Source organism: Etheostoma spectabile, chromosome 22 (assembly GCF_008692095.1).
Source record: "Etheostoma spectabile isolate EspeVRDwgs_2016 chromosome 22, UIUC_Espe_1.0, whole genome shotgun sequence".
Lineage (NCBI taxonomy): Eukaryota > Metazoa > Chordata > Actinopteri > Perciformes > Percidae > Etheostoma > Etheostoma spectabile.
In genome coordinates, this window is record NC_045754.1 from 7,283,759 (window position 1) to 7,302,090 (window position 18,332).

At 40.6% G+C, this 18,332-nt stretch overlaps 2 protein-coding genes across 3 annotated transcripts in view; both read left to right on the top strand.

The window, feature by feature from the left end:
* Window positions 1-864: 864 nt before the first annotated feature.
* Window positions 865-18,332, top strand: part of LOC116672143 (patched domain-containing protein 3) — a 27,699-nt gene continuing 10,231 nt past the window's right edge. The window contains exons 1-6 of the mRNA XM_032503791.1: window positions 865-1,591; window positions 3,762-3,883; window positions 5,583-5,728; window positions 6,023-7,617; window positions 11,643-11,646; window positions 17,344-17,350. Coding sequence (XP_032359682.1) covers window positions 881-1,591; window positions 3,762-3,883; window positions 5,583-5,728; window positions 6,023-7,596 — 2,553 coding nt within the window. The 5' untranslated portion in view covers window positions 865-880 and the 3' untranslated portion in view covers window positions 7,597-7,617; window positions 11,643-11,646; window positions 17,344-17,350. The remainder of the gene's footprint in view (window positions 1,592-3,761; window positions 3,884-5,582; window positions 5,729-6,022; window positions 7,618-11,642; window positions 11,647-17,343; window positions 17,351-18,332) is intronic.
* The window catches only part of gpr158a (G protein-coupled receptor 158a), a 68,481-nt gene continuing 61,563 nt past the window's right edge, over window positions 11,415-18,332 (top strand). The window contains exon 1 of one of the 2 annotated variants that reach the window (XM_032503789.1): window positions 11,415-12,685. In XM_032503789.1, the coding sequence (XP_032359680.1) occupies window positions 11,808-12,685 (878 nt within the window). In that variant the 5' untranslated portion in view covers window positions 11,415-11,807. The remainder of the gene's footprint in view (window positions 12,686-18,332) is intronic. The other variant, XM_032503790.1, reaches the window with a different exon arrangement.

Here is an 18,332-nt window from a genome sequence, read left to right on the forward strand (position 1 = left end):
TATACAAAATAAAATCGGTAATGGAGGGCGTTACACATTGTGGCAGACTATATAAATGCAATGCATTATTATTTATTTAGGGGAAAATTTGGATTCATTTGCAACAATATCCATTTGCAATGGAAACAGGGATTACAGACACAAAATATAATAATATATAATAATATATTTACAACGCTACATTCAGTTTAACGTGCATTTTGACTAGATATTATTATGGCAAGCAATGTGTTAAACTGATTACTGCGATCTTGATTCTGTAGTATCAACCACGTAGGTCTATTTGAATGAACACTTTCTGGCTGCACAGTTACTGCCATTTACAATTCACAGTAGTTGAACTTTAGTCCCCAACATAGGAAACAAAGCGGTGCAATAAGATTCTATATGTTTTTATCACCTTGTTTTAATGTCAGTATTCACACAGTTGTGTGTTGTCATCATGAGCAACACCAATCAAAAGACAAATGTAGTTATATAGTTACATATATATGACACACCTGTGAATACGTGTGTCCTAAAGTCATAAAATGTGAAGTCTTTGTCAGTGATTTTCTAAAAAAGTCACATTTTTTCTGAGAACTTGTATAATTTCTCTGTTTGAAGAAGAGTTGAATTGGGCGTTGAAGGGCTCTTGTATCATTTTATGGCCACGAAGAAGCATGAGATTATGAGTAACACCAAATCCTTTTCTTTTTTTCTCTTTCCTGGTAAAAGAGTAATGATGATAGAGATATAAAGAGGTACAAGCAAGCCCTTATTGGTTAAAGAGACCTGGCCCGACCTTTCAAAAACAGGTGTGTAAGGAGTGCTGTGCTCTGCACAGCCTTTAAAAGGATGCAAATCCTCCACATGTGCCAATTGTCCTGCAAATCTGAAGATGGGCTGCAGACGCACAGACTGCCTAGCAAAGCCTCTGTCAGGCCTTTTTGAAAAACTTGGATCACTTGTAGGCTCCTATCCATGTTATTTTTTTGTGATTCCTCTCATACTCTCAGCAGCGCTTGGCGGAGGCTTCACTTTTCTCAGCGACAGGGAGGACAATGACTTTGAGCGGCAGTTCACACCCAGGAAAGGACCCTCGAAGGCAACAAGAGCTTTTGTCAGGGAAAACTTCCCCTACAATGACTCCATGTTTTCAGCGGACAGGTTGTACGACAACGGCAACTTTGCATCCCTCATTGCTGTATCGACTAACAGCTCAAGTATACTTACACATCCTGCTTTTGGGGAAATCCTCAGGCTCAACGATATGATCCTTAATATCACTGTGGACAATGGTAGCCTGGGATTCAGTGAGTTATGTGCAAAAGCCAACGGGGAATGTGTGTCAAACATCGTCCTGGAAATTATTAGCGCTAATGCAACCAGCATCATCTTCCCTGTACACAGGTACAGATCCAGTTCAGTGTTTCTTGGCTCTGTGCTCGGCGGGGTGATCACAGATGCCAACAGCTCAGTCATGAGTGCTCAGGCTGTAAAACTCATCTACTACTTAGATAAAAAGGAAAGCTCAGCTGACGCCTCAAAATTATGGCTGAGAGGATTTCAAAAACTCTTATCAGATGCGACTGACTGCAAACACATTGACGTACGTATCATTTGCTACATACATTGTTTTTTCTCACATACTCTACTGAACTGCTGTATGTGAGGGGTCACATTTGAGCCTCTCTTTGTTTTAATTAAGATGCACTGACTCTAGCTAAGTTGTCAATCGAATTATCTGTAGTTCAGTAAAAAAAACTTGTGCGAATAAAGCTGGTGAAAGTGTGTTTCCAACGGCTTTAAAGCAAAAAAAAACCTGTGCGTTATGACGTCACATGCTGTTTTGCGATCATATTAGTATATCGAATGGATTTGAGACATTTGAAGGTGTTTCCATTCATTTCACACTGAATCGCACAACATTCAAACAAATATTTGTGAACAAAGTTTTCTAGACAAAATAGATTGCGCCGTCTACCAACACATGATCAATATTAAGTTGTAATGGTACTTATGTGTCAGCTGATACCAACATGTCAAGCTATAATCAGAAAACAACACATTGCTATGAAGATGCAGATGCAACTTGCCTTGTATTGTCCCTCCGGCACCGCTGAGACAGCCCTTTTTTGAGACATGTCTCACTGTTTGAGCGCCTTCCATTTACTTCTGAATAAGTCCCACGGCTTGTTGTAACCTTTGTTAGCCATTTCCTTCGCGAGTTCCTGACAAATCACTTTCAAAAAGTCTCACGTCTCCTCGTTCGTCCACGTACATCTGTTATTGTTGACACCCGGCATGTGTGCAAACAGAGCGGAAATACTGGGCGGAAATGAACTAAAACTACGTCATTCTTCGTTTTGTGGCGGGTTGCAACCATAAAATGACTTAAAACGTAATTGCAATTCATTATTTATTTGGCAAATGACATTTCCATCAGTGTTTATCGCATAAGCTGTATATCAATCAAGAGAAAATCCAATGAGACTAAACGTATTTCCTTTGAGTCAACATTCATGAAATTCCATTAAATTTTACTGTTTCCACAAGGCATTTTTCATTCAATATCACTTAATTCGGATAAAAACGTGTAGATGGAAACACAGCTTCTGACACTGTAATCAGTGCTGAAAAACTACAGCTCCCATGATGCTATGACTGTGCACCAATTGAGCATGTTACAGCTTTTCAGTGAGACAACGACCACACATGAGAGGAACATTGCATTTTTTTGAATAAATTTGTTGTGAAGTTGTACATTATTCTTTCTTCTTTTAAAAAAAATATCTGACTATTATCATGTGAAGATTTTAGTTTTTCCATCAAACGCTTCTCTCTAGACAGGGAGGTACAAAGTCCAAAAATATCAGAGTGGAAGAATACCAGCTTTTAGCCTCATCAGATCGCAAAACATTGCAGAAACAACATTGTTAAACAGCCGTTTACAACCCACAGCTCTGTTTTATGGCTTCGGCTCGCTGCACCCCAATGTGAAACTACAACCAGGACTGACTCACAAGTCCAAATTCCCCCGACAAAGTTTGTGTAAAACTTTCTGATCGTTCCCTTTTTTCACATTCTTTATCCATCTAACTATCCCACTTATAGTCTGAAAATTGTATCTTCCTAACTGATTGTCTAAAGATAAGATGAGATAAGATTTATTGAATCCCACACTGGTGAAATTCCCTCGTTAAAGGCTGTTTTAAAGCCGTCTTGCACCACCATAGATATATTTCTGGTGGAGAAATACTCAATTAAACTTTATTTAGATAAATTTAAACATATTAAGTTTTGAAATCATCAGCCTTAAAAACAATAAAAGCCTGCCAGAGGCAATATGTGTTTATTTGCAGAATACTTAAGTCAAGAGGGCAAGATGTCTTTAGAGCCAAATACAATACGTTAAGGGGTTTGGAAGTCACTGTGGTAATTGTAGTCTTCCACTAACAGAAGTAGATGAAACATTTTTAGGCAACACACTGTTAAAAATAACCCATTGAATACATTTAGCACCACAAAATGGACAAGATATAAGTGGATTTGGTCTCATAGTTTTAGATATCGAAAATGAATATTGTTAACGTGCAATAAAATAAGCGCATACTGTAGATGCATTTTAGTTACAGCCTTTCTGCTTCAAATGTATCTTTACACTTCCTTTTCAGATTATGTGCTTTATAAACACAGTCACACTGGTTTTATTTCTGCAGAGACATCCATGTCTAAACCCTGTTTTCTGACTTCATGTTGGCGTCTGTGCTGTGTTGTAGGTGTCTTACTACACCTCCAAATCCAAGCAGGAGGAGATTGACAGTCACACCACAGATGGCTTCCCTTTATTCCTCATCACTTATGCCTGTGCTATCACTCTCTCAGTGATATCCTGCCTGAGGTAAGAAGTGATCAGTGACTGTCACACGGTGAGCGATTTCCTGACTGCGGGCCAAGTCTGGGGCACAGAGAGCTGTTGTTTATCAAATTGACTGATACAACACAGCCACATGTAGGTTACATGTAGCTGAAATGTTTTATTTGACTTCAAATTTAGTTTACGTATGAGATTTTAATTATTTTTGAGTTCAGATCGAAAGGTTTTAGTTTATGTCTTAGGTTCTGTAAGGTGCAGTTTAGATTGTGATCGCACAGGGAGTCGACAAAATCATAAAAAACAGCTGATTGTTTCGAACAATCCATAAAAAAACATCATAAACCACAGAGACAAAAAACATGACTGAACGTGAGGCATGACAAACTGTTAAATTACACTTCTACATTTGATTATTGCTATTATAAAAATGTGATGGTGGGTTTTAGAGTGAGATTGTGACTTTAGAAAGAAGCTATAGCACTTTCATTCTCTTACAAATAAAAGGTTGAATTCCTAAGCAAACAAAAGCAGCCTCTCTCAATTCAAAACACTTTTTTACTTGGTCTGGTATGACCAGTAGCTCATAGTGGCTAAAGCTAACATCAGCTAACTTTAGATAGATATTGCTTTGTAATTTACATTTTGACATCGCTGATTCAGTTTTTTGACTCTATGACTCTTCTTTGTTGCTACTGCTGGCTTTAGCATTTACCGTCATCCTGTATTTGACACTTGAGTTGACAGCGGTTTCTAATTAGGAGACGTTGCATAGTCTTGCTTTAAAGAGCAACTTAAAGGTGCTGGGGGAGTTTTCCTATAAATAAACAAAGTTTGAGTTTGAAACCTGCTTAGGTTTACATCCGTTTGCTAGCTAGAAGTCTTCTTCTTCCGTGCCTTTGCTGGGAAATAGCTGCGTTTCTTGGTGCGCTGCTATCACCTATAGATCAGTGTAATAATTAATAAAGCAGGACTGTGTATTCTATCAACTGTGAAAACTAAGAAAACAGGAACCCACACATAACATGCTTCGTAGCATAGCGCTAGTAGCAGTCAGAAACTCCACAAAGTTCCTGCAGCAGTTTAAAGCTTGAGTGCGTAACTTTTTTTTTATATTACTGAATGTCCGTTACGTTCAAGACATTGCCAAATGAGTTGATACGAGGTAATAACGACTATCAGCGCAACAAAACTCTCTGTATTTCTCAGTATGTTCAGAAACTGGTGTCCGGCGACTTTGGTGCGCACAAAATTGAGTGAAGATAATTATCTCTACTGAAGAGGCCATTGTGGGTTTTTTATCCTCCATGTCCTCCTTGGCTACAAGCAACTGTGTTGGGAGGGGTGGTGGTGCGCGATCACGGAAGGCTTGTATCATGTGGACGTGTCGACAGTTTTGTTGTCATTACTTGGAATGCCTCGTGGGGGAGACAGAAACTACGCACTATAGCTTTAAATCCCTGCAGTGGGACACAAGTTTATGCCAGAGCGTGGCAGTACGTAGTGGCATCACTGTTGAGTGTAGCATACTCCACCTGGTGGGCAAGTAGTTATCTGTCAGAGGTTGTTTTTTTTATTTTCAATGTAAACCCAAAAAACTGCTTGTAACTTCTTGCTCCAAATATCTAACAATAAGCTTGAAGTTGTCAAGATAATACAGTATATTGTTACCTTCAGTTGCTGCATTATGCAGTTAATATCTGATCTATGCCTTACTCCTTCACAGATTGGACAATGTGAGGAACAAGGTGTGGGTGGCCTTTTTTGGTGTCTTATCCTCGGGTCTGACTATTGTCTCCTCTTTTGGCTTGCTGCTTTACATCGGAGTGCCATTCGTTATAACAGTGGCAAACTCTCCTTTCCTGATACTTGGTAAGAAAAATACACCCTTGTCCTAATTGTAAAAACTGCATTTACATGGTAAGTGACAATATAAAAAACAACAACTCAACAATCTTTTGGAGAGCATTAAAGTGAGCAGGATTTGAATCTTTTTACATACTTCAAGGTAGATTAAACTGCAGTTCATCATTTTTTATAAGTGTTTTATGTTTGACATTAAAAATCTTGTAAAATGTTTAGAGTCTCACAAATGGAAATGCTCAAACAAAGCGGCAGTGTCTTTAAACTGTCATTCATTTGACATGACTAAAATCCTTTTTCCAGGAATAAGTCTCAACAACATGTTCATAATGGTGTCCGACTGGCAGCACACCAAAGTAAAAGACCCAGTTCCGAAGCGGATGGCTCACTCTTACAAAGAAGCAATCATGTCCATTACCATCACCACCCTGACCGACTTCTTCAAGTTCTCCATAGGCATCACGTCCGACTTCCCATCAGTGCAGTCGTTCTGCCTGTACACCAGCGTCTCCATCATATTTTGTTACATATACACAATCACCTTCTTTGGAGCCTTCTTGGCTGTAAACGGGAGACGAGAAGCCAGCAACAGGCACTGGCTGACCTGCATGAAAATACCATCAGACAATCCTGATCATCATTCTGTGATATACAACATCTGCTGTGTGGGAGGCAACTATGATAAGAACACTGGAGCAGAGGAAAAAAAAACAATTATTTTTTTTAAGGATTACTATGGTCCGTTTTTGATCAAACCCTGTGTCAAGGGATTTGTAATCTTCCTTTATCTGGTGTATTTAGCTACGAGTATTTATGGATGTTTCCAGGTAGGCCTACAACAGGGGATTGAACTCTATGATCTGGCAGCTGATAACTCCCCCGTTACGAGATTCAATTTGAAGAATAGTCAGTATTTTTCTGAGTACGGTCCATCTGTGATGGTTATGGTCGGTGAGGAATTCCAATACTGGAATAAAACCAAGAGACACCAACTTCAGGAATGCGGAGAAGACTTTAAAAAGCTCCACTTTGTAGATGAGCGTATCTACACATCCTGGCTTGACGCTTATTTATCATATGGACAGGAAACACATTTAAACCTTGATGATAAAGATGTTTTTCTCAAAAATTTAGCAACATTTTTTGATTTATATCCTTTTTTCAAGCAAGATCTGAACCTAACTAGGGATGTCATCTATGCATCCCGGTTCTTCATCCAGACTGCTGATATTGCCAATGCCAACATGGAAATTTCCATGTTTACAGGTCTTAAAACCACTGCTGGCAGATGCCGTGCAGCGTCTTTATTAGTCTACAACCCATTATTCATCTTCTACGACCAGCATGCCGTAGTAGTTAGTAGCATGATTAAAAACGTTGGTGTAATCACGGCTGTGATGTTGGTTGTCTCTCTCCTGCTGATTCCAAACCCCCTCTGCTCATTATGGGTGACTTGTTCGATTGGGTCAGTGACTGCGGGGGTGACTGGTTTCATGGCGCTATGGGGCATGAGTCTTGATTCAATATCCATGATCATTTTTTCCATCTGCATCGGCTTCACCGTGGATTGCTCAGCTCACGTGGCTTACGCCTTCGCTTCAAGCAAGAGAACAAGTTGTGACGACAAGGTGGTGGATGCTCTCTCCAGTTTAGGCTATCCCATCCTTCAAGGAGCCCTGTCCACCATTTTAGGGGTGTCTGTCTTGGCTACGTCTGAATTTCACACATTCAGAACATTTTTTAAGATCTTCTTTCTTGTCATGTTTATTGGCATGCTTCACGGCCTCATTTTCATTCCAGTGATTCTGACACTATTTACATGCAGATCAGATGAAGACGAAAGTGAAAACAAGAGTTTGAAAATCAGCAAACTATGACCACAGTTACAGGCTCATTGTGTACTTCAGATCCCATAATAAAAATTTGGCAAAGAAATTTGCTTTAAAAGTGAATCATTTGTTAAAGCAAACGACAGAGAACCTTTCTAATTCAGTGAAGCCAAAATAGTTATCTTATAACATGAATAACATAATGTGTACCGTATTTTCAAAGTTATTTATTTTTATATATATACGTTTTCTTGATGAATGAGCTCAAGATGAAAATTATCAGTGATTTTGTAAATGTTTTGCTGTTTTTGTATTCAATGCTTTATAATGTTCCCTATAATGTTCATTATTTTGCCATGTATACATGAAGCTACAATGAAGCTAACCATCCAAACCAGTTGTTCCAATAAGATTCTATTACTGAATGAATACATGGGTCATGTATATGCCACGCTGCAAGGCCAGTAACATCTTCTTATCACTACTGTGTTGATTAGAATACAATTCTCTTAATGGGCACCTTGTATAATTAGTGGAGCACATTAATATGCTGCTAAACTCTCAACTACTCTCTAATAAAAGTAAATTTAATTTCTGAAAATTGTACAGTGGTATTTCTTACATGGCAGCAGAGCAATTGTGTAATTGATCAAATTGTAGATGACTTGGTATTTCTTGGCAGATATAATGCCTGGTAATGTGTGTTTATGCTCTCTTCACATGGTGGTGGAATGAAATACTGTAATGTCACAATAATGACTATAGAAGCCCTGAGAGGTCTTTCTTTTGGCTAGAGAGTTATTTTTATCAGTGCTGGAGCACTTCAGCCTCTTGTGGACAAAACTTAGAAAAATGATCCTGATAAAAAATTAAGAAAATTCACCTGGCAAAACTCTTTTTTCACCTGTTTCACGGATGAAAAAAATAAAGAAATTAGAAAGGTTATCCTGGCAAAACGTTGTTTTCACCTGTTCTTGAAACCGAGGAAAAAACACAATTTAGATAAATCTTAGAAAATGAAGACATTTGTTTGTGTCACTTGCCTCTAAGGGCTTCCGTAGTGTAGATGACTGACATGGGTATTATAAATAAAATTAGGAGGATTACAGTTGGTTAACAATTAAGATGTCCTACTGGTTATCTTTATGCCGTTGTGAATTACTGGTTAAAACTCTAAGCTATGTGATGGGTTTGGGTTGCCCCCAAGGCTACATAAACATCATTTAAACTTATACCATCCATGAATCTAAATGTCATGTCCACTAATCAAAGTGATGTAACTCAATAATGTGTTGCTGCAATTGTTGCCCAGAAATTCCTGTAATCCGGGTTCAGAAGCATCAGGACTTTTGAAAACCTTACAGCTCAGATCTTTCACAATGAACATGTCAAACCTGGCACATAAGGGCAGAACAAAAATGTCATATTCCCTTTAGGTTGGCATACTTTTCAAATGTCACATCATTCAAAACTGCTTGTAATTAAGATGCACTACAATCCATCTCAATCAAGCTTTCAACTGGCAGCACATCAACATTAAGAACCCACTGCCCATGCAGATGGTTCACACCTTTGTAACTGTCATCATCACCATGACTGGTGTTTTTCAAATCTTTTGCATTGCTTTCATTTCCCTCTTTGCAGCATTTTGGTAGCACCAAAATCAAAATGGAAAGACAAAGAAAAGCAGATTTATAAAATACATTTTTTCATCCACAGTGAGAACATAGACGTTTTGACATAGTGGCCATACAGCTGTACAGGATCAAGTTTTCCCAATTATTTTCTATACGGTGGCGCATCGATGACAGCTGCAGGATTAACTATCTCAGGTCCTTTACTTGCGGATATCAATATTTCAAAATAGGGCAATAGAGCAGCCTTTTCCATGCAGCTGTATGTAGTTTGGTCAAGAAATCCACAAGGTCTTCAGGTTCCAACTTCCAGCATCTCTGGTGGCCCCTGCATAGCACAGGTCGTCTCTCCGATCTGTCACCCTCCGTCACGCCTGTCTTCCTCACCCTCCTTCCAGGATGAGATGCCTCTAGCCCACACAGCGTGACGTGACATGCCCCTACATGACACCCAGGAGAGAAAGAGAGAGAGAGACAGAGACATTTTTTTTATATTATTGTTTCAACGTACCCTTTGAGAGACATGCACAGAATTTATTTAGTATCTACAATCATACCCTAATTATCCTGTTTACTTGTATTATTATTATGTAAAATGCATTAACTCATTGTTGTTATGTATGTTTGTTCTTATGCTTTGGCAACACAAATGTATTTTTTGTCATGCCAATTAAGCAACATGAAATTGAAAATTGAGAGAGAGAGAGAGAGAGAGAGAAAGAGAGCAACCGTGGAGCTTGAACTAATAAGAAAGAGAGAGGCTGATTGATTGGTTATGAAGTAAAGAAATCAATCAGACCTTTTTGCTGCTTAATCAAACCCAGCTCCTTCAGTGTAGTTCGCTTGGCTAACACATGACGGAACAACAGCTTGCCTATAAATTACCTATATATTACTATAAATTAGTTTAATAGTTTATTGATTAAAAACATGTCTAGGTTGAAGGGAAGGCTGGACTGAATTCCCACAGATAGGTCTAGCCCTGTAGGTTTGGAGAAATGGTTGCCCAGTTTTATCGAAGTCTAAAAAAGAACACACAGTACCAGGGTTGAGGATTACGAAGAAGTAGAATGTTTTATCTTGCCGGGTGTAATATCAGGCTGAGGAGCCCAAAGGACATACGACGTTTGCTGCTGAACTGTTTTGGTTGTACAGTATTTGACTGAACAGAAAATTACCTTTAAAACTTGCATATACGGCCCAGAGCGCATATATATACAGTATATAAACACCCACATGTGATTGTTTCAAATCTCACCTCAAACACATGGGTATAATTATGTTGCTTTTGCAGCCTCAACTCTTTCCCAGAAGGCTTTTCAATAGATTTTTGGTACCTGGCTGGATGAATTTGGTTCCATTCAGCCACAAGAGCATTAGTGGGGTCCAACTCTGATATTGGACAATAAACTAGACTGGGGGTTATTTCCAAGCCGGTCAAGGTTTGTTAAACCCAACAGGGAAATTAGAAACTGGAAACTCTAGGAACAGGAAAAGGTTTGCCCCAACTGTTGCCACAAAATTGGAAGCACACTATTGTCTAACATCACCATATCCGGTAGAACCACAATTTCCCTAAAAGCCCCTGAAAACGTATGTTCTCAATTAGCTTTCTTCCTACAGTAATGAGATCATACATGAACACTTCATGTTCTACATAAGTTAAAACAGTTTTAGTCACATACGATATTTCTGTACTTCCTGTGTTTTGCGCTCTTCTTATTGGCTTAAAGTGAAAATAATGACGCTTTATTTACTGTACATTAATTAACATTACAAAAAAAAAGAAAGAACAAAAAATGACTCCTGAACGCTTAAGTGGAAACAAATGTCTATCAATTACTAATCTAAATGAAGTACTTCATTTTGAAAAATCAGCCGACGCTGGCTTCATCGGTTTCAGCACCGGACAGCTCATCGCCGCTCCACCTAACACTGCGCCGTGATTGACAGAAGAAGCGGCCATACGCGGATCTGGAGCCCAGTGCGATGAAGAAGAAGACGGGCTCTAAGTGCGCTCGGCTCCTGATGTGTGTCTTCTTGGCTTTGGTGGGTCTACTTATCAATGCTTGTTGTGGACGGAAGAGGGCGGAGTGCGTTTGTCATCCAAGTGGGAAGCTCCCTGACTCGGTGCCTCCTAAAAAATATATAAATATAATAATAACCTGCCCCTTTTATTCCTCCCTTCTTCCTCGTTTGAGTCAGTCTATGTAGTAGACTATGCACGCAGAGGTAGAACGTCCGCCGCACAGCAGAGCCAAGACAGTTATCTACAGAGAGAGAGAGAGAGAGCGAGCAAGAGAGGGAGAGAGAGAGAGAAGGAGGGGGGAACAGCTGCAAGCATACTCAACATCAACAAGCTGTATGAGGCATCTGTAAAGAAGAAGAGGAGATTTAGCGAGGACTGCGCGGAGCTTCCTTACGTTTTCACCCTCCGTAGCTTTTTGATTTTAAGATCAGAGGCGTGGAGCTTGCATGAATATCCTACAAGTGGTGAAGCGATGGTTTAGCGGAGCAATTTGACAGGTTCTTTTTTTTTTTTTTTTTTACAGCACGCCCGCCCAACGACACTGTAATTCCGAGCAGCAACCCCCCAAACATCTGTGGACGCTTTTCTGGAGGGAGATGGCTGTTTTACGGCTGTCGTTGCTTTTGCAAATGGGATTTGTGATCGGATCTATACATGAATACGCGGAATGGTCAGCGCATGGAGAAGATCTCGGAGCACAGGAGGCGATTTACGGCGCTCAGACGCACCGTCGGCAGCTGGCGCATCTCCGTGCGCCTCAGCTTCATGCCGGGGAGACGGTGGAGCTGCCGCAGAAAATAGAGGAGCATCTCCCCAGGGTGGTCACGGCTTATCTTCACACGGGGGACTCGACCACCTTAAAGCACGCCAACTGCTCGCGGAGGTACGAGCTCACCTCTCGGCGGGGAAGGTCACGAGCCACCCCGCATTACTCCATGAGCAGCGTGCTGGATACGGTGCTGCACGCCACAAACTTCCTCAACATGCTCTTGCAAGCCAACAGGTCCAGGGAGCAGAGTCTCCGGCGAGACATAGAGTGGTACCATGCCTTAGTCAGGAGTATACTGGAGGGAGACGCCAAGATTCACCGGGCGGTTGTCACTTTTAACGCGGATTCGTCCGTGGCGGGGCCCTCGGTTCTTCTCCAAGCCACCAGGGCCGGTGGAGAGATAGTCCTCCAAGACCTCTCCAGCATGGCCCACCACCATCTGCACAACCGCACAGCAGACACAGAGTGGTACCACGATGTCAAAGACAGGAAGAAGCCCAGTTTCCATAAGAAGGTGCTGAGCCAAGATTTTAGATCAGTTAACAATTCTTTAAAAAGAGGAGAGAGTTTTCTTCCGGACAAGACGCATGTGAAATGGTCTGCGCCCTACCTGGAGTGTGAGAATGGGAATTTTGTTCCCCGTTGGCTCTTGACCTTATCGGCTGCTTTCTATGGCCTGAAGCCCAACCTGGCTCCTGAATTCAGGTAGGCACACAGGTGGTTGAAAACTGAACACGGATGTTGGTAGACATACTGTATACAACAAGTTTTAGCAAAACATCACTTTTGCCTTTCTTGTCATTAAAAGTGTTCTTATTTTCATTCTCTTTTTACTTGTATTATAAAACTGCACGTTTGTGTGAGAAAGATTTATGTCAACCTCAAGGTGCATTCAGGTGGGTTTAAATCACCACTATGCATCCAATCCCCATACAAATGCCTGGGCATACCTGCCTCTCTTTCCTCCCCCAATGCACAGTAGCTTCACACTGGCCTCCCCCTGTTATACCAAGGGGGGTTTTCTCCTCTCGCACAGTCTGACAAGGCAGCGTGATGCTAAAAATAAACCTAGATGTAGCTGTGGTGGAAACCATTGGCTACAGGCCCTAATTCATTTTTCAAAAACTCCATCGGCTGCATGCTTTACTACTCAGGATATGTTGCATGGCCTTTATTTTGGGTGAGGCTGCTAAATCTGCAGTGAGTCAGAAGAGTTGAGAGATAGCCAATTTAAAAAATAAATAAATAAATAAAATAAAGCAACTGGCATCAACACATGAAGAAATGCTAAAATATGTCCGATGTTTTTTTTTACAATCCCCTGCCCTGCAGCTTGTGTAATGTGCCACGCTCATGCCACTGGTCTTGATATTCACTGGAGTAGTCAAGTGTTAAGGCTCCATATGATCCTGACCAACATCTTCCCAATGAATATTTAATCCAGATCTCCGGTGTGTGTTGCCTACAATGAATCTTTAATTGATAGACTTGAGTCGCTCACAGGTAGGCACGGATTGCAAATGGGTCCAAACCTGCAGTGGTTATACTGTAATAGGCTATCAGCTACCTGCTGTTATCCCAGACTAAAGCCTCCTCGAAACGCTTCATACACTCTGTCTCCTACTGAAGTAATCTGATTAGCCTGTACACTCAGCTGATGAACAGTCACAACTGCAGTTTATTTGTGAAGCCAAATTCTTTCAAATTCGATGATGTAGTTTTTTTCTCCAAATACTTGTGTCAGAGAAGCTTTCCTTCCATGGCCAAAGGAGCAGTTTTGTTGTCCATTTCTTTCCCTTTATGAGGGCACCTCCATTGGATTGAAGGTGTGACATAAGTGGGCGTTTGGTATTGTTAAACGTCCCTGGAGAGTGTACAGTGGCACTGAAATAAACATCTCGCTGGGCTTTAAAGAGGAGGAGAGCAACCATCCATGTATGAATTTGTTTTCCTTACTCAGGGGAAACATTAAGAGCAGCACCAATCAAAATACGCACATTTCCACATTATCACACTTAATCATCACTCCTTGTAACCTTACTGTAACTAATGCAGTTGAGGTTGCTTATTGATCTTATGGACGGTTTGTAGACATTAGTCGGCACACTTATACCAAGCAAGCATTTAACAGAATACATTTGACTCCAAGCTGCTAGCTGTAGTTTCATATTTAGTGCACAGAAATGAAAGCAGAATCAATCTTCTCTTCTTACTCTCAACAAGAAAATGAATATGTATTTCCCAAAAATGTTAAATTATTGAATTTAAATAATAAAGCCAAACTTTCAGTCACAAGACCTTCATCAAGGCAAATGTTTGACTTGTAATGCTATTAAATAGTGCACACCTCTCCTTTTTCACACTGTGAAAGTACACTGTCCAAAATTGTAGTTCCCAAGGTCCTAATACATATTTACTTATTTGTTTGACAGGGACCATGCACAGCTCCTTCGCAGTACCAGAGTTAGCCATAAGCTAATTTTCATCTGTAGTGCCTGGGAAGGAAACAAAGAATAACATCTCTGTCAAAAGGGAAACCTAACACTGGAGTATGAAAACGCTAACGCAGCAGTAAAAGACAACAATTAAATTTCACAGTATTACAACTCGCCCACAACAAAAACCACAACACCAAAACACCACTCTGACAACAAAAACCACAACATGAAGACAACCCCACAACAACAATACAATTTCACAACATTAAATTGACACAACAATAGTACCAACAATATTATATAATATTAAGATTAGCTTGGTTTAAGGTTGGGTTTATGCTTGATGGGAACATGATTGGGGTTTATTACGTTTGATATTTATTGCCAATATTTTGTTGTCCTTTTATTGCGTTGTATCTGTGGAGCTTCCTGTGTCCAGTTACCCAAGGCTGCTTACCACGTTACTATGGAACCCACGTAACTTCTAGGCAAGACCCGCCTTTCAAAATCATTCACACACTAGTATTGGCGGGGCATCCATGGTAACGTAAACCCATTTGTTCAGGTCCTATCCCCTGACCAATCGGCTATCCTAACCTTAACCACTCGAGGTCAATGCCTAACCCCAACCAATCGAGCTGCTTCGTAGGGCGGGACTTGCCTACGTGGATTCCGTGATAACATGGTAAGCAGCCTTGGGTAACTGGACATAGGAAGCTCCACAGATACAACACAAAAAATGGAAAACAAAATAATGGAAATAAATATCAGACGTAATAAAAGGGAAGGGAGAGACGCACACAGTCTGGAACGTCTGTTACTCGTAACCCTCTCATGTGAACCTACTACCAGCAGCCAGTTAGCTTAGCTTAGCATAAAGACTGGGAGCTTGGCTCTAGCCTGTTTCAGGACTCTTGGAAGTCACTGCTCATAGAAATCACCTGTCACATAATCTCCCATACAACCATGACTTGTCTTTTTTTGTGATACTTTGTTTTTTGTAAAAATGAAAACTGTTTCCAGTCTTTATGCTAAGCTAAGCTAAGCATCTGCTGACAGAAATTAGAGTGGGATTGATATCTCATATCAAAGTAGCAGGCGGCTCATCCTGCATCCTCCCTGTGCCTCAGCACCCTGCCAAGCAAAAAAAGAAACAGGAGAGGGGGGGATAATATAGCTGCCTCAGACATCATCTCTCCTCCACTTCCCCTCGAGATGAATACACAATCAATACAACAATGAATTAATAATGAAAGATGTAGAACAACAACCTGGCATGGGCCATCTTGAGTCCGGCCTTTTAATGCTTCAGTCACTTCCTGTTTGGTCTGATGTGGCAAGAAGCAAGGTGACTTGTTTTTAATGCATGTGGCATATAATAATAAATACAGATTTGAGGCAGTTTTTTCTCCTGTTTCTTTGTTGAACACGCAAGTGCTAAACAACTAGTGCGACTTGTCAGAGCAGGAGTGTGTGGACATATGTTTGTGATAGATCGACCTGTTGTTTCTGTGAAGGTGTAAGAAATCGCACCTCTCACACTTCATCTCTTCTCTTCCACGAGTCTCTTCTGCTGCACTCAAGGCACAGGGGAGGCAGCTTAGACCACACAGAGAGGACTGGCTGTTTTCATGCATGGAGTGTATAACTGTGTGTGTGTGTGTGCCTGCGTGCGTGTGTCACTGTTAGAGGTTGAGACATTCTTCAGGACAAAATGAACAGTCCTAACTGGCGGATCACTCTAACTTCCAACACAAACTTGTAACTCCACAGAAGCAAAAATGCAAAAACTAGTTTGAACAAACACACAAAGTGGAAATACACAGAAGAGGAAGAGAGGGAGGTTGTGTATGTGCCGGGTGAACACGCTGTACTTTAGACTCACCTTTCACAAAACAGACCTAATTGCTTAAAGGCTGAAGCTCAAGCAGCGACAGCAGTAGCAGCGACAGCAGAAACCGCAGCAGTCGCAACATACAAGCAAGCAAACCAGTTGGAACCTAATCTAAAAAGTTACACCAAACTGTAAAGAAATATTTTTTTTTCCAGCACATTTCTCCAAAGGCCAAATGGGTTCTAATTAGATGGCAGGATCTTCTTCATTTACGCTTGGCTTAGTGCCCCATTTTTCTGTACAAGCAGCTAAAGTCTGGACAGCTTGAGTGCCGTGGGACGCCCAGCCGTCTGACAGAGTAGGAGGCCTCAAGCTCCAGGAGGAGCCAGCAGCATCTGCTTAGATGGACACCATCCAGAAACAAATAGGAAGGAAACCCCACAATTCCCGGGGATAAACATGATAAAATCCATCAATCAACTTTCAAGAATATGTGATGGTGAGCTGAGATAAAAGAGATCAGGAGAAAAAAAAGAGGAAAATCAGTGGAGCTATTAATTTCCGAGCAGGAAATTTTCTTACTTGACAAAGATGTACAGTAATAACATTGAAATCGTGAGTGCACCTGGAATGAGCCTAACCTGGTAGACGTTCCACTGCAACCTGAAGCAAGCAGGGGTTAAAGATCCCTAAGGTGCTCCGTCTCTCACTGCTGACGTCACTGGGACTCCACTGCTCAGTAAGGCAGCCAGTCAATACGGTGCCTTCAGCCAGTAAATGTCATCCAACTACCAGCCTTTGTGGCTTGCTGTAAAGAGAGATTGTATTCATAATAACACTGCTGATTATGGGGGGGGGGAAACATCTTACCGATTTTGATACTGTTATGGCGATGTAATTCTGTTGCCTCTCAAAGGATTACAAATCTGTAATATCGTTTCTGTAGGTTTATCCTTTACTAATCTGGAGTACAGATTATAGAGGAGGCCTCAAAAGCGACAACAGAGTGATTTGTTGGGTCGGAAAAGTTTGAAAAGATTTGGAAAAGTAATTAAGCTACTTTTAGCCTTTAAATTTTTTGGGGGAAGTAGATAAATGGTGTCTGCAATATAAAAAGAAATGTACTGTTAAACATCACCCTTTTACAGCAGATGTATCATAATAAATAATTCCACCATTTTGCAGCTTTAGGACAATATCGAATATACAAAAAGTGCTGCAATCTGGTGGATATGTCCTTGTCCTTCTGATCGTTTAGTGTGTCCCACAACAGTTTCATCTTGTAGATTTCTATATATTACTTATTGTTAATACAAAATATAGAATGGAGAAAAATGGGAATGTCATTTCAATGTGAAATATGTCTGTGATTCCTGTTTCAGAATAACGTTTTTTAGTTGAATATTCCTTGTTGCATGAATTTTAAAATTAATGTTCAAATTTTAAGGCCATAACAGGATGATGAGGGTGGAAATATGAAGGATAGAGTGCCATTTTTTATAATAATAATGACTAGTTTTTATTCAGAATCAAACGATAACTGTTTTATTCTGATGTAGCTTGTCAACAACTACAGTCAGACTATCAATCAGCTAAGGCTCTCCTCTCTCAGGATTTCTGTCAGCAGCTCAATTTATTGAGCCATCTTCCGGCTTGGTGTTTGGTCTTCAGAGGATTGATTTTAATGACAAGAGTGTCAAGAGTCCAGAAGTGCCAGCTCTAAAAAAAAAAAAAAAAGAAGTCTTTATTCACTTTCTGTGTCAGCTGCTTTGCCTCAGGCTCTGTTTCCTTTTTTGATTACCAGTGACAGAACTCAATAAAATGGCCCAGGTCGCACTGAAACGATAGGAGACAAGCAGCATCCTGCCCAGCGGCTACACTCACATTAGCTTCTGCTTGTCCGGTCATCTTAATGCATTTCCATCACACAAAAGACATTTTCCTTGAGAGGGCTGCACAGTTCTTGCATTGTGATTGTTCCATGACATACTGCACAAAAGGTGCCCTTCTAAAAGGACTGCAATGTGTTCTTGGCAAGACACATGCAAATGTACTTGGAAGCTCATCTAGGCATGCTACA